The 17234-nt window shown below is 41.1% G+C and overlaps 1 protein-coding gene across 1 annotated transcript in view; it reads left to right on the top strand.

Moving 5' to 3' along the window:
* Nucleotides 1-4027: 4027 nt before the first annotated feature.
* Nucleotides 4028-17234, top strand: part of LOC104957000 (protein FAM78B-like) — a 21404-nt gene continuing 8197 nt past the window's right edge. The window contains exons 1-2 of the mRNA XM_010784594.1: nt 4028-4692; nt 4813-5092. Coding sequence (XP_010782896.1) covers nt 4358-4692; nt 4813-5092 — 615 coding nt within the window. The 5' untranslated portion in view covers nt 4028-4357. The remainder of the gene's footprint in view (nt 4693-4812; nt 5093-17234) is intronic.

The raw sequence follows: 17234 nt of genomic DNA, 5'->3' as shown, positions 1-17234 counted from the left end.
GTAACAGTACGCGTACAAGAGTGACTAGTATTAGGTAACAACTCAGATCATCTTATTCTATATTAACAGTTACAATGCGTTTGAATCTAAACCAAAGAGTATGTCGTAGAGACATTGTATCACATAATGGAGGTAGACAGGATTTTGCCGAACAACCTCCGAGGACGGGTGGGGGGGGGGAGGGGATACTCAGCGTGAGCACCGCGACTAACCAAGTCGAACCGGTGAGGGGACAAGACTACTCAGATAGGTGGGTCAATGTCGTCTTGTAGTCACTAATACACAATTCGTTACCGCCATCGTTGGTCTTTGACTGTGCGTCATTCCTGTTGTCTACTCTTACCGCGCACCCAGACCCACCCGGCACAACCGCCATCAACGCCGCCGCAGCGACGCGACGCTCCTCCGTCCTGTCACACTCGACCGGAATGACCACATTAAAGGCGGCCAACGACACACCCCAGACTCGAGTCCGACTCACACACACGCCTCCGAGCGCGCCTAACCAGCGCTAAACCTGCATCACTGGAAGTTATACGGGGCCCTCTTATTTTACCTTTTTCTCTTTAAGAGGTTGCTCCGGGCAAGACCCGTAGGGGTATCTGGTCCCATAAAAGACACAATCATCAAATGAGCCGTGTCCCACATGAAACTCCCAAACACTCGAGACATCTGGCAAATGTACGTCTTTTTTGGAAGTATTCGTGTGTTCCCTCGCCCATTATTGGGTTCTTTTTCCGTACTACCCTAGAAATTCAAAAAGTCTTTGTACTTTGGTCTCAAAAAAAGTTAACTGAAGATTTCTTTTTTGTAATTCATCTTAACGTACAGAAATAGATTGTCGACCGAGTAAACTTTTTAGTCGAGATTTTAGTTTTGTCAACTATAATCCGAGATTAGAAGAAGGCGAAAGACGTCCGTACCTGTCTCTGGGTACCGTCCTCTCGCTCTATTTTTCAAGCGAGGAGTATCTTGGCCAAAGGGGGCGTTGCCCCTGTTGGAAGGTCGCCGGGACCTTTTTTCCAGTACCTTCCGTTTCGTCTTACAGTTTAAACAGGAACAGAACTGCACGCCGTTCTCCAAGCAGTACTTTTGGTCCTTCGATATTGAGAAGGCGACAAAATTTTGTGTTTATACTCTGGAAAGGGTTTACTCGTGTGTGTTTAGATAAATTAGAAAAGCGTGTCCAACGTAGCTGTACTCACAAATTTCTCCCTTCTGCGTCCCTGCGTCACTACTGTTGTCTCTTTCGAACCTCTTTTCCATTTTGTCTAATTTGTCCCTTTTTGGGGACTTGGGTTCTTCTATACAGGATGACGGAAAATAGGTGGGATCTAACTTATAAAGGCAGGGACATCGTTGCATCGTGTTCCGTTTAGCACTAGCATACCCGAAACAGACTGGTATTTAGGGATAACCATTGGGAACAGTTTCCAAATTGTCTGAACCCTTTGGAGTCGTATGGCACAGAGGTAATGCAAGCATATGAAGAAATACAACTTTTGTATTGGCTATGCAACTCCTAAAAGTGAAATTGAACATTGTTTTAGCAATTTCAGGACAGGTAATGCTACCCATATGAATTCTTAACAAATACCGGGGAAGATAATCAAAATATCTAATATTTACACTGTATGATAAGATTCCTTTAATGGGTGCCGGCATGTTTTGTTTCTGACAGATACGTCTTCATTATGGCGTCAAACTCTACGCCGCTGGAAATGTTCAATAAGAAGTCATAAAGGAGAGGAACAAGTGCAAACAAAGCCTCATTTCATGAAGAAAGATGATAATATCAGTCAAATCATTATTTTGTATCATGTTTAAATGTTATTAGGGAGACATTCTACCATGTGTTCAGAGTCTGAGATAATAAAACAACTTGATTGATGCTGAAGAAATGTGTCGGGTTACTTTTTTTCTCCACATGGAAAATGGACCAGGAATCAATAAAAGAATCAGAACGATAAGCAGAATCAATGATGGCATTTGTATCAAATCCTATCAGTTCCAACTCTATCGAAACAAAGCACTCCGAAACCAGTGATCAAGAGAACATTTCTGGAGAGGAGAAAGCAACAGTTGGTCATTTAAAAAAAGAGAGACAGTATAATTCTAACTTTTGAGAAGCCAGCCTCTAAGGAGAGGCTTACGTGTTCTCCATCTTTGTGCACGCTTGAAAGATGTCTCTATGCATAGAGACATCCGGGTAGTTATAAAATTCATACCACCACTGTACAATCCTTGAAAAACACAATTTCTTGAGTTTTGACCATTTTAAGTCTTTTAAAAGTATGTTTTTTTTTATAAATGTTTACATGGACTGATGGACCCAATTCATAGAATGAACTGGATTTGTGTTGTGTATCATTAATGACAAACAACCAAAGCATTATGTGACGACACATCAAAACAGACTAAAGAAAAAAAAGTGTCATGTATGGATACTTTAGCAACAACTTCTTAAATGTACAATCCAAATGCAGGTGTTTTATGTGTAATATGACTCATCATGTTTAACAGCTGTATGGGGTGATCACCAAAAATCTCTCAGCCAGTGAATGGGCCTACCTTTCCATTTGTTCAAAGTCAATGGTGGAGAGACCAAGCCCTCTTCAGACTCACATTGACCATTACATAACCTTTACTACATACAAAGTCAAAGATAGTGTTAGAACACAGTGCAAATGTCAATAGGGTGTGTCCTGCTGGCTTCATTTACACTCTGTGTGAAGCTAACTAGCCGACATTTAGCCAATTCATTCAGACGTTTGACTACACAATATTAAACAGAGGGCTAAAAGCCTAAACCCCATTTTATTATTATAATGCCTTGACTAAGATGTCAGAAATGAATGCTGAGGATATTCAGAATAGTTTAAAGATAATACAATGTTAATTTCTAGCACCACAGGCTAAACTATGAGCACATACAAATAAGGCTAAGTAGCTAGCTGCTAAAACAGGTTCATTTTAGAGGACAACCGGAAGTCATTTAAATGTAGACAGTACCTTATAGAAAAAGGCACTATTTAAAAAGGCATAACTATCCTAAAACTGTACTAAATATATTTTGTATGACGGCATAAACATGAAAGTCGTTATTTTAATTGTCTTTTTTTCTCGCCATCACTCGTACCTCCACGATTTTGGAGCACTGGGTCCCTTTGCCTGCTCCAGGCCCCCCCAGAACGAAAACAACCTGCGGCTTCATCATCAGCGACACCCGGTACAACAAGCTCGGCACCCTCTGGAATACTTTAGCGAACAAACCGCCGATCATAAACCAGCAACTGGAGCTCCAAACTGGTTGAGGACCAAAATAATAAGCCGAGCTAGTGCCGGGTGAATGTGTGTCCGTGTCCGTGGTAGGAAGTGGAGGAGCAGCAGAATGACACTGCTTCCGCTGTTTATTCCATCGACCAATGAGGATGCAGATATGAGTGATGCAGGCGTGTACCCCCGCCCCCTGCACTTTTTTTCAATGCAGAGGTCGGGTGACGCCCCTCCCCTGCCTCCCTAGCATCAGCACCTCCACACGAAAGAAGACGGCTGGGAAAGGATGCTCTCCGCGCCGCGAGGCTCACTTTCAGCTCGAGGACACTTCACGATGAGACGACACACCGAGAAAGGCTCGAGCGGCAGGGTATAGTCACCGCTTTCTCCACGCTCATGCTGCCTCGCTGCCTCCATTCATGATGCACCATTCATGCATCCACAAGAATGGAAGCACTTTGCGAGGAAAACATTAAAATAACCAGTTGTCTCGCTTTTATAAAACGCATCCTCGCGCGGCTTCTTTTCTTGTAGGTCAAGGTGATGAAGATCCCGATTTTGTCTTTTGAGGGTGCCGCTCGAATTTAGGGCTAATAATACAGGAAAAAGCCAAGCAAACAAAAGACATCCAGCCCCCCTCCTCTGACGCACCTGGCTGCCCTGTCGCCACTTGACATGACAGCGCAGAGCCGGGAGCAGAGCAGCAGGATCAAGGGGCACCGACGTGCAGCCGGACGTGTGGACTCGACAAGGAGGGGAGCCTCCGGACGCACGGCGGAGACGCAGCAGCAGCAACCCAGGGGAGGTCGGATTGCAGTTCCCGGGGACGAGCGCCAAGGGCAGTGCGGCAGTCAGCAGGCAGACCGGGGGGAGGAGGCTGCGGAGATCTGTGATACTTCCCCCCCAGGCCCCACTGCGCTCTCACCTCCATATCATCCTGAGCACATCATGCTGGACGCTTTTATGTTAGATGAGTGCTGACTGTGATACTCCCCATCATTTCTCTACACCCTTTTCCCAACTAATGATGTGCAATTAAAAGATCTGCTCTCCAGGCAAGGGTGGACCCCGGTGGGGACTGATGTGCATACTGGCCAGGTATCATCTGCTCCCTTCTTCTCTGGTTTTGCTCATTTTGCTTGTCGCCTGCAGTATGGGCTGTATTCAGAGCATCGCATGCAAGCCCCGCATCAGACGGGAGAACATTGTGGTGTACGAGGTTTCAGCCTCCATCGACCAGTGTCCCACCATCATCGAGGAGAACTCACCGATTGTGCTCCGCTACAAGACGCCTTACTTCAGGGCCTCGGCAGGGGTTGTGATGCCTCCAGTGCCCCGCAATGAGACCTGGGTGGTGGGCTGGATCCAGGCTTGTACCCAGATGGAGTTCTACAACACCTATGGGGATATTGGCATGTAAGTTATCAACTTTTTACCACTGAAGGAGTTTTTGTGTCTGCACACCTCCCTCACACGACCCTGCATCTGCCCAAGGAGAGCACCCTCTCACTTTGTCCTCTCCTGTCCCCTCCACAGGTCCAGCTGGGAGCTACCAGAGCTGCGAGAGGGTCGGGTGAAGGCCATCAGCGACTCTGACGGTGTCAGCTACCCCTGGTACGGTAACACCACCGAGACAGTCACCCTGACCGGACCCACGTCCAAACCGTCCCGCCTGACGGTCAGCATGAACGACAACTTCTACCCCAGTGTGACCTGGGCGGTGCCCATCAGCAACAGCAACACGCCCATGCTGACCCACATCACCAGGGACCAGAGCTTCATCACCTGGCTGGTGGCCATGAACTCCGTCACCAAGGTAGGGGAAAATACACAGAGAGCAGCAAAGTATGGAGATGTTTGCTTGCTTTGAACTGACCGTAATGTAGTTATCTCTTCCTGCACTTTTATTTTCTGGTGTAAAGTTACAAAGTATGTCATCTTTGGCTTCAACTCTGCAGAATAAAGCCTATGCGGTGGATGTGCATCACAATGCTCACAGTATTCATGTGTTGTCTTTGTGGAATAGTTATACTTTTAAGGCTATGAGGAGAAGGTTGTCAGAATAGCTTTACCTAACGTTGGGCAATAAGAGCCAAGCAAGTCCCCAAGGGGACTGAAAACTCATAGTAAAATACTTTTCTGAGAAAGATATTTACCAAAGCCACAGTAATACATAATTTATTAGGATGCACTTTAACTATATCTATTAGTAGTAGATGAAAAAATAAACAATCAACTTGACCGGCTTCAACAATACACTCATGTACTTAAAATACACTGCGGCCTGCATACATACAGGAAAACAAACATCCTTCTTTCATGCACTGATCATTTTTTTGAGTTTCGCCTATAGATTCCATATCCTATATTACAGGCTATTATATATATATATATATATATATATAGTGACAAAAGAAATATACTAAAATACACTATTTGTGTTGTTTTGTTTTTCTTTTGTTGTTAGTATAGTTCTACTAATCCACCTAAGTTATTATTAGTAATTCGCCTCTATATACTATTACTTACGACTAATAACTAATTTAAACTTAAACTACGTAATTAAAATTAAAATTAAATTAGTACTTAATAAGAAGACAGTATACTAGACGAAGAATAAATACAGTATATTATTAGACGTAGTTTCCGTTACCACCCCTACTTCTTCTGTGTAGTTCGTTTGACTAAATAGAATAGAAGTAAAAGAAATAACCTAAAACTTAAACTACAACGACCAACCAAAACTATACCAACCAACTTAGTTTTGACGAAGGTTAAGGGTTTACTTCTAGTAGTATCTTAATTTTAAGTACGTACCTAACAGTTTAGTTACTTTCTAGGACGTACGTCCGACCGAAACGGGACCAACCGAACGGAAGGGNCTAGTGTGAACACGATTTACTAGATAGTTCCGGAACTAAAGATTTCCGGGGAACTATGTTCCGGGAACTATTCCTGGGAAAAGTACTTGGTGTGAAAGCGCCTACGCTTTCACACCAAGTACTTTTCCCAGGAATAGTTCCCGGAACATAGTTCCCCGGAAATCTTTAGTTCCGGAACTATCTAGTAAATCGTGTTCACACTAGAATCAGTCCCTGAGGGAGGATTAGTCAAATAAAGCCACTGACGTCACTTCTTCTTCTTCAACTTTGGGTTTACTGGCAGGCCGCAAACAACTTCACGGCATATACTGCCACCCAAAGTCCCCGGCCGGAAGTCCCCGGAGTTCCGAGTAAATCACCAGAACGCCGACACCTCCTCATTTGTGTTGCCATAAGTTAGTCTCTCTCCGCTGGTGCGCTGGGCTAATGCTAATGCTAATAATGCTAATGCCAGCAAATACAATGGCGGCTTCACTAAACTTTTCCGAGCTTTAAGGGTCGTAGTTTGCAATTCGCTCTGCCAACCAGAAATTGGAACCTTTTCCTCCCCAGGAGAGTCTGTGCTCTCTAGCAAGGACTGAAAAAGGGTGAAAAGGTTCGCAAAAAAAAGTTGTAGTTCCAGATGTTTTTGGTGTGAACGGAACTATTCCTCGGAATAGAACTCGGGTGTGAAAGTGCCTAATGTGTCAAATGATATTGTGATATGCTTTTGCTGTAAATAAAATAACAAACTTTTCATACAGTAAACAAAGAAAACAGGCCTTTACAATAGTCAAAACAAATCAGACAAAAGAGGCAAAACTGAACTAATTAACGAAAGGTGTGCCTCGAAGGCGCCTTTCCGACATACTTCCCATCTCTGTCTCTTTAGAGGAGGTAAATGTAGTCCTTTATACATCCTTGACTACAGACGTCACAACTTTTTTAAATGTCAATTTGGCTATATTGAGACTTGGATTAGAATTTGCTCAAATATACTGCCATGAGGAAGTGTTTCCACAAGGTGTGAATTAAAAACCAATCTGCACAACATGAATCTGCTACTGTTTTTGTAACTTTATTGATTGCTGTTTATTTTAATCATTAATATAATGTGTCTTTTATAGTATTGAATTGTTCAATTGTGGGTATTTTTGTCAAATTTTTAAAATGTGTGTGTTTTGGACAGTTGGTCCCAAAAATCAGTCACCTTGAGGTCATTTTAAAAAGAAAACATTATATAAATGTAATCCAATAACTACAATCAATAATGAGAATAATATATTCAACAGCAACCCCGTAACTGTTACAAAACTGATCATTATCAAAACTAGAAAGCTATCAGAATTATTGTTTTTTAATCAAGAAAAATAGAATGCTTTTGATCAGAGTTGTTTGTGTAAACTCGTCTGCTTTTCTCTTTCAGGTGTTTGCTGATGTGAAAGCCGTCCTAGACAAAGAGGGTTGAGTCTCCCCAGCTGCCAACAACATTCATTTACTTCTTAAGATTTCTTTGTATCAAGTACACTATAATAAGTTGATATGTCAATTCATATGACTTTTTACCTTTGGTTACATTTTTTTTTTTTTCTTTGTTTTACATCTCTTTTGTGAAGTGCTGCACTGTTGGTTTGTGAATGTGTGTACAATATGTATCGGTATGAATGACATTTGAGTTGCTAAGCAGCTCCTAGCGATCAGAAGAGGTCACAGCTCGTAGTCTGAGGCCTTTGCATAGGAACAAAATGTATCGTTAGCTTAGCTGGACACTTTCCGGTCAATCAAACACACTTCTAGTAGTCTGGTATTATATCACCAATGTCTTCAGAGGATCATGTCATCTGAGGCAGCCATAATGCTTCAGACCAAATAGTTTGATCACATACAGGGATTTGTGTAAGAACATCACATAGCTTCCATATCAAATGCATAAAACATCTGTGTTTAATGGATAGGGCTACAGGAGCAGTTGCCAGAACTGACCTGCAACACGGTTTTTGGTAGATGGCTCACTCTTCATGAATATTAGACCTCTAACAGAAGGCCCTGATGAGCTTCATCCCATGAGATCATTAATAAAATATGAAGATCAAAATGAACATTTACTGTACTGTATTGGTGTGAAGGAGGGGGGATAAAACTGAAAAGTAAAAACAATGACTTTTTTCTCTTTGTTTTTCTAAACTCATCTACATTATTCAGTCAATATGATGAACTTTCTTTATGTAGGTTTTGTGTATTTCTCTTTGATGCTAAAGTAAACATTTTAAGACGATTCTAGAAAGAAAAAAAACATGCAGGCTGTGGCTTTCATCCTAATCAGCCACCAGGAGGCGCTGGACATCACTAAATAATTTGAACCGGTATTTTTTAAGTAAGTTATTTTCAGTCAGTTGAAGTTTAACAGGATAAATAAATAAGGAAATTCATTTATAAAATGAAGGAATATTTTTTACAGAATATAGAACATTTAACATATACACTATTAATATGTATAGGGCTACATAAAAAAATCGTTAATTTAAGGTAGGGTATGTAATTTACTTCAGAAACACTTTTTGTTATATTCCATGGAATGCTTTTAACATCCCGATAGCAATGAATATATTGAATGATTTGACAGAATAAATACATTAAAAAAATTCATCTGTGGAAGCCGTGGCGCTGTCGTTCGTGTGTGTTGGAGGAGGGGCTCTGTAAGGAAGCATAGTGGCAGATTTTCTCCGGTTGTGTATTTTCAAATTCTAGCGCACTCGAGCTGGTTTCTCCAAAATTACCTACCTCACCTTTAAATGTATATTTTTATATTTTAAGTCTACATTTTTATTCTTTTGACTTTTTCAGTTTATGTTTTTAAAAGCACCGGCTAAATGTAAGGGAATACATACATTCATATATTTAGACTGCAATTTATAGTTTTTATTCATTCATAATTTGTTTATGCAAGAGTTTATTTATTCTTGTCATCTTTTGTCTTCCATATATATTCCAGTATCCACACATACAAAAAAGTGAATCAACTAAACAACAAGGTGCTCGCAAGTAGTTTTTCTATTTATGAGAATTGTGTTTTGTATTAGATTGAAAACACAAGTCTACTTGAAAAATCTGTTACATTTGCTTGAAAACAATGAACACGGGCTACATAATACATTTTTATTTTCATGTATCATATATATATATATATCATCTGCAGTTACAAAGACATTTGCTTACATATTACTAATATTCCTGAGCGTTTTTTTTAGCTTGAGGCCTGGTGCTTCTGCATCATAAGAGCTACACTCAACACATAATCAGCTTTCAAAACAAAGAGTACCAGCCATGCGTACACATGACAACAGGGCAATGCATACCAACAGCAGTTAATAACTACCAGGGCTTCCATATGGTCAGCGTTATAACACATTAGTAGTTAGAGTGTGGCGGTAGCGAATAGAGAAGCGTGAATGTAAGGCACTTTAATACACTCCTTTGTACGAGTGCACTGTAATACACACGGTAAGATAAAACACATCACACTTGAGTGATCCAGCTGAATCATTGCAGCACCAAAATGTAATTGAATACAGCGAAGAAAAAGTATAAATAGCAAGTGCAGAGTCTAACAAACAATTTCAACATGTCAAGAGCTTAAGTAGAAATATTTGAAAGAAAAGTATGAAAATATATGAATTACAGCATTATGTCATGAGCACTTGCAAAATACCAGCAGGCTAGAAATGATTGAAAAATATGTACATAGCATTTTTTTTAAACATGAAAATAAAATACGTACCACAAACTACCAAACGGTAAAAATAAAAAGCTCTCTTTTTTGTTAAAGCAACAAATGTAACGTAAATATATTCGTACTCTGCCAGCAGATGGCAATCTGAAAATATATATTATCTTATTTACATAAAAACAAATTGCGAAAGTGTGATCACATTACTGGGCAAATTCATACTGTTATCAAAGCAAAACTGTAACAGTGATATCTCAGTCCGAACGGCAGGACCGTCCTTCAATGCTGCTTAAAATTCACATTCAAAACGTACATTCTGTTAAGACATTCACATGGAAAGCATAAACTTCTACAATCTTTGAAATACCAAAGGGAAATGTGCATCATTTACAAATTCATAAAGGGCAAACACATATAATATTTATGTTTCTGTTTGAAAAAATATATTTGTACAGCACCGCGGCCGATGCAAACGAGAAAGGGAAATGACAGGGGAAGGGGGGAGGGGGGTTCTCAGCAGGAGTTCACCAGGCCCGTGAGGATGTTGCTGGGGGTCCTGCGGTACTGAGCCTTGGTGTTGGTGACGGCGCCGTGCTTCTGCCGCAGGTGAAGCCTCAGCTGACTCTTGTGTCTGAAGTGAAGGTCGCATTTTTCACACTGAGAAAAAAAAGAGAACATTTGTACGTTTTAAAAGGGGCCTTTCATGCTCATTGCCAGGTCCATCAGTATGTAGTGTCTCTCCTGGGACATGTCTCCATGGTTTAATGTTCAAAAAGCTCTTTATTTTTCTCATACTGCCTGTGCTGCAGCACCTCTTTTCACCCTCTGTCTGGAACCAGAGCCCAGTCTGCTCTGATTGGTTAGCTGGCCGGCTCTGTTGTGATTAGTCAATCGCTTAGAGATGTCCCGCCCCTTAGCCTATCACGTACAATGTGTTGGAGCACTAGCCAATAGAAACGTGAGGGTTACATAGTGATCTCATTATGTCACAAAGTAAGCAAAGGAGTCCAATAGAGGAAACTCCCTCTCGAGTCAACACAGGGATTTTAGACTTTGCAGACCACACACAAAAACCTGAAAGACCTTAAAGCATGTTAACAGATTCTTGTAAAAACCCCCCTTTAATTTTTTCTGGTTCTCTCTCTAGGATCTTCCTGGATGTTTCCCAGAACGACAACACCGCGCTGCGTCGTATGAACCTGCGCTCCTTCCTCATGGCGCCCCTGCAGCGCGTGACCAAATACCCACTGCTCCTGAGCCGAATCATCAAGGTCACCCCCGAGTGCTACCCCGACTACTCCCGTCTCCGCGAGGCCAAGAGTCGCGTGGAGTCCCACCTGGAGCACATCAACATGAAGACCAAGCAAGAGGGCAACGGCGTCACCTGGTCGCTGCGCTCGTTCCGCCGTGACAGCCGCAAGAACCGCGAGGTCATCAACATCGAGATGCGGGAGGTGTCCATGAAGACCGTGGGCTGGGCGAGAGAAAACACCCGATTCGTGATGGAGGGTCCGCTGCAGCTGTCCCAACCGGCGGACGGGCAGTGGGTGAAGAAGGGCAGCAAGGCGCTCAAGTTTCAAAACGTCCAGAGTCTCCTGATGGTGAGGATACAGCGGGCCGGAGAAGCCCCAGGACAAGGCAGCGATTTGGGGGCTCGGGGGGATCAGGGAGAGGGTGGAGGGGACTGTATTCGAGATGGAGTTCTGGTTATAATCAAGGATAAAAGCAGCGGGAAGTTCACAGTGCTGAGAGAGCCGATCCGCCTGGGAAACTGCGTGGTGTCCACAGACCCGGACTGCGAGGACACGTTCGAGGTGCTCGATATTCGGCGGGAATCTTTCGTTTTTCGCGCCTCGGACAAATCCCGCACCCAGCAGTGGTTCCACCAGATTAAGAGATACACTCGAGATTTGGGCACGTGGAGGAAAAGACGCAACGCTTTGCCCAACATCATGATCAACACGAACCAGACGCGCTCCTGAGAATAACTTTGCTACTCTGTAAATAACCCTTCTTACTGCGAACTGACAACGAGAAGCATTTCTGAGTGTTTAAATATGTTAGATTTCAGTTAAAAAAAGAAAATCTCAAACTCACCGAAGAGCACTTTTTACTTACAAAGCTACAAGTGCGCCATACTGTCAAAAAAATCATGTGTGAAGATTTCAAAGAAGATTCTTGGACTACCAAAAAAACTTGGGCTGTGCTCGTCAGCCTTGATTGTAAAGACTGTTTGCTCCTGGAGAAACGAGCGCTGTGTTTTCATTGAAAAAAAGAAGGTGTGTCTGTTGAAAAGCACGACTGAAAATGGCTGAAAAGAAAAATTGTAATGTAATTTCTTTTTTATACAAGGCGTAAGATGGGGGAAATGTTTGTTTTTGGTAATGTAGAGATGGAGCTTTGTTCCATGGTTTCTGTTTGTGTTCACTGCCCTCTCCTGTCTGTGTGCCGCCCTCTAGCGTCCGTCGGCGGTACTGCAACGTTCACTGCCAGAGATGCAGCAGAGCAAACCTCCTGTGTGTTTAACAAGAACTCATAACAGCAATAATCTCTGCCAGTTATACAACGAGTAGCTACTGTACATGCATTTATTATCCCATAATTTCCTTCGTCAGAGTCTTAAAAGTGATCATGTGTGTTGGCGTCATTAACTTCATAATCCTGACCTGATAATCTTTTATTTAAAAACCAGTTCATGGGCAGTCTAGTCAATCTCCTTTAACAGTTTCCTGTTAACATCATGTCACAAAGTCAAACACTGCAGTTTCTTCACTGTGTGTGTCGAGCGCAGAGATTTTCAACCTTGCTTTCGTGCACTAACCAAGACATTGGACAGATATATTGATATTTGTTTGATGTATTTGTACGGCTTGCAAAAATAATTTATTTGCCTTTTATACTAATCGGATAAAATATTGAAAATATAAAGGCTGAAAAATGCCCAGACCCTGAGAACCGTCTGGTAATTTCCTGTTTTGTTTATTAAAAACTACAAAATTTTACATAAATTATTTAAACAGTTAGTCATCAAAACTGTTGATTTTGTGTCAATTATTAAACCTAGCCGTGCTTTGTGTATTTATTACTTTAAGTACATTTAGTTAAAATTAAATAGATAAGGTTTGAAATATGTCACACAATGACTCTGGTGGGGTAGGTAATTTTGGAGAAACCAGCTCGAGTGCGCTAGAATTTGAAAATACACAACCGGAAAAACTCTGCCACTTCCTTACAGAGCCCCTCCTCCAACACACACATGACCAATGAGGGCACGAGATAAGTTTGTGCACAGATGGAAGGCTGACAGGCAGGTAGGCCATCCAGTTACTTTAGCCGGTCCTGCTCAGATGATTGGTCGTGCTTTTTACAGCGCCACGGCTTCCACAGATGACATGTTTTTATCTATTTATTGTCAAAGCATTTAATATATTCATTGCTATCGGGGTGTTAAGAGCATTCCATGGAATATAACAAAAAGTGTTTCTGAAATAAATTACCTACCCCACCATTAAGCAAATTGGCACAGCAATAAATCCCCCCACCATTTTAAGGTTGAAAAACTCTGCTTACTTGACTTTAAAAATATATCTCAACCATCTGGTTCCAGCGCGGTTTTAACTGTGTGATGTTGTGACCTAGCGATGAGCTGTTGTGCCTTGGTACTTATTACTGTTATTCTAAAAACGTACTGACTATTTGCAGCCTGTCACAGTAGCATTTACCTCCGACATGCGAACCACACTACCTGTCGGCACTTCACTTTACAGGCGATATAATTACTCCTCTGGCCCTGGCTGCTTTTCCTCTTATTTTACTGTTTTTTATTTATTTATGAAGGCTTTATTTTTTGTTTAATGCACTTTATTATAAGTTAGTACTTACGCAGTCTTGTTTATTCTCAATTCTTTATACAAGAAGGGATTTATTAGCTGTTTTCAGCCGGTTGAGACAAGTCATCAAACCGAAACTGTTTTACGTTATTGATGAAGTAGCACTACAAGAGGTAGCGAATCACTGTGTTTTGGAGGGCAGGGAGCTCAGATTAAAAACAAAAACCAAGCCTGCATTCGGTTTCTTTTGTTTTCCTCATTTAAAAGACCTGATGTATTATTTCCCCAATGTAATATATTGTGAAATATATTAAAAGATTTTAAACACGACATGATGTGTTCATTTTATGACGAGTAGAAATATATTTACAGTCATTTTTAAGCATCTTTAAGACAACTGATTCAACGACAGGAATACAGACAGCACAAGTCAAATTCACTCCAGGAAACAAAAAGGAAGATGGAAAGAAAGTGGATTATTTTTCTAGAAAACACAACATAGCTCGACTACAGAACAGAAGCATCAAAGAAGCATTGGATGCTAACAGCAAACCTTCAAGACATTCCTCAAAGTGGATACATGCAGTACATTCTGACTATTGTGTTTGCAAAATGATTTCCAAAAAGTCTCAAACAACATATTTATTGGCACTGTTCTGCAAGAAAAAATGACATGAAAAAAGGAATGTCCCTAGCTTTATCACGTGTAGTGTGTCTTTGTGTTTGCTTTGGCTCTCGCACTCCTGGAGCCTCAGTTATATAAAAAAAGAAAAAAGGTATATGCAGATTTATTTTACCGCTCAAAATCCAAACCAAGGCTACTTTATGAAAATCTAGTCTGAATGCTTGTTTCTTCATTTGTTGTGTCAAATATTTCCTTCATTTATAAGGCTTCTAGGTCTCAGTTTGGATTCATCCATTTTTCAACCATAACTCAGAAGTCTAAGAAATACCACCAGGCGCCAACTCAACGCTAACACATTTTTGTTTTGAAAAATAAACAAACCTGAGCGCCCGTCGTCTTGAAATCAAACTAACAATAAATGGTTGCAATCCAACTCAGTGAAACCGTAACAGATGAAGCCGAGAACACAGATTTAAAAACAATTAAATGAACCTGCGATCTTGAACGAGGCCTCTGCCATCCATCTAAAGCACCTTTCATGCACACACACACACACACACACACACACACACACAGCCAGTCCTCAGCTGCCGGAGCCTCAGGTTAGAGATCCCTGGGTCTTGCCTTGCAGGCGGGGTGAGGCTCAGCTTCTCTACTTGTCTCCTCCGGAGGTCTCGGCCTCCTTGGTGAGCCCCCGGATGGACAGGTCGTACACCACCTCCTCGATCTTCTTCACGTCGTACTTCAGGCCGTCGTAGCGTTTCCGCAGCGGGTCGTTCTTCAGGTTCAGAAGACGGAAGCCCGAGTCCAGCTCGTTGATGAAGTTGGAGATGCGGAGCGGCCGGGTGTAGTCTCCGGACGTGACGCTGTTTACCGCCAACCGTGACTGCAGGAGAAATATAAAATATAATCACAAGTTAAACCCAGAGGGACTCAACGTACATGCAATGATCGGTTTCCTATTGAGAAGTCATTTTAGATGATGTACATAAAAGCTTTTAAGGCTTAAACGCAATGGAAACCACAACTCCAAGTATCAATCATCATTGCCCTTAATTAGAATTTGTCAACAACCAATTTGCACATTTTATACAAAGTGCATTTAACCCGTTCTATCATAGCCAGACATTATCATCAGATGTTCTACTTTCTTCCAACAGTCCTTGAGCAGATGGGTCCTGCACAATTCTGTCATGATCAGTACCCTAAACTGAAGCTTCAAAATGGGATATTTAATCTAAATCAATTTATAGAACATCTCATTTAAAGTTCTGTCCAAAAAAAGGTGTTTTTATGAACCGGATCCTTTGAAACACTTCAAATCAACAGATGCTCGATTCTGTCATGAAAAGTAGCCAAATCAAAGCTACATTTAGCACTTTATAGAATATCTCATCTAAAACCCTGCCCAAAATAAGGTAGTTTCATTAACCAGTAATGTAATGTTTTTTGTATGTATAGCATGTGGAACCCCTATTATCTTTGAATACTGATTAGGGCTGTTGTATCAGGCTGTGTTAGTTTAAGCTAGCTGTACCTAATAAACTAGTTCTCACTACCAATGTCTTGACCTCTCCTATAGTATGCATTGCCATGAAGGAATGAATGAATGAATGAATGAATGGATGAATGTTCTATATTATTTGAATGACTGATTGAACCACAGCAGTATTGTTTTAGATATGTTATATGTTTAACTGCTATGCCTGTCATCTCTGCTCTGTGTCATTGTGTTGTCTCCTGGGTTCTGTAGTGCCCGGAGTCTGTCTTTTTATTTTCTTCCTCCCAACCCCCATCCCCTCAGGAAGCTTTTTGCCTTCTGACAGGTCATCATTGAAAATAAGAATTTGTTCTTAATTGATTTTCCTGGCTAAATAAAGGTTCTACTAGGGCTGTGCAATTAATCGTATTTTAATCACAATTACGATTTTGGCCTACCACAATTACGAAAACAACATAATCGAAAAAAAAGATTATATAGCTTTGCTAGATTGTGACAGTGCACTGCAACATATTTGCATTTATTTATCATGTTTAGTAGCTTGTTGAAGTGCGCTCCAAAAATATTTGTTGATCTTGTTTATTGGTATTTATTATTTTGATATTATTTATTTAAATATAAATATATCATTTTTTTTATTTATTCGTTTTTCAGTCGAATTCTACGTTCAGGGTAATCAACAGTTAAACAGATACTGTTCAAATTATTATTTTAATTTGTTTTAAAGTTCAATAAATTGATGTTTTCAAAGTCAATGAATAATCGTATTTAATAACCGTGATATCAATTATTGACCAAAATAATCGTGATTATGGTTTTTGCCCTAATCGCACAGCNCTGAGAGAGATTTGGTTACAAAGAACTCAATGGTGCTCTAGGAGGAGATTCAGGTGATACGGTGGGGGGGTTACCTTGGTTGCTGATTGGCTAATAGTTACACAAGCCAAAACATCTTTATGACATCACAAAGTGACCAAAATCTGATCAGCTCATTTTCAGACAGGTTTTTATAGAAATGGATCAGGACAAAAAGAGAGAGAATCTTTGTTCCTGAAACTTTCAGAGTCTCTTACAAGAGGGGACACATGTTGATGTAGAAGAGACATGAAGAAGAGGGGACACATGTTGATGTAGAAGAGACGTGAAGAAGAGGGGACGCATGTTGATGTAGAAGAGACATGAAGAAAGGGGACGACATGTTGATGTAGAAGAGACATGAAGAAGAGGGGACACATGTTGATGTAGAAGAGACATGAAGAAGAGGGGACACATGTTGATGTAGAAGAGACATGAAGAAGAGGGGACACATGTTGATGTAGAAGAGACATGAAAAGTGGATTTTGCACAATAGGTGACCTTTAAACGTCCTCCACTCACCCGCTTCAGGCTGCTGCCGGTTCTGTTTCGGATGGAC

The sequence above is a fragment of the Notothenia coriiceps genome, unplaced genomic scaffold (assembly GCF_000735185.1).
Source record: "Notothenia coriiceps isolate Sejong01 unplaced genomic scaffold, NC01 NC01_scaffold00000711, whole genome shotgun sequence".
In the NCBI taxonomy this organism is placed as follows: Eukaryota; Metazoa; Chordata; class Actinopteri; order Perciformes; family Nototheniidae; genus Notothenia; species Notothenia coriiceps.
The sequence above is the reverse complement of the archived record's forward strand: the minus strand, read 5'-3'. Positions and strand labels throughout refer to the sequence as shown.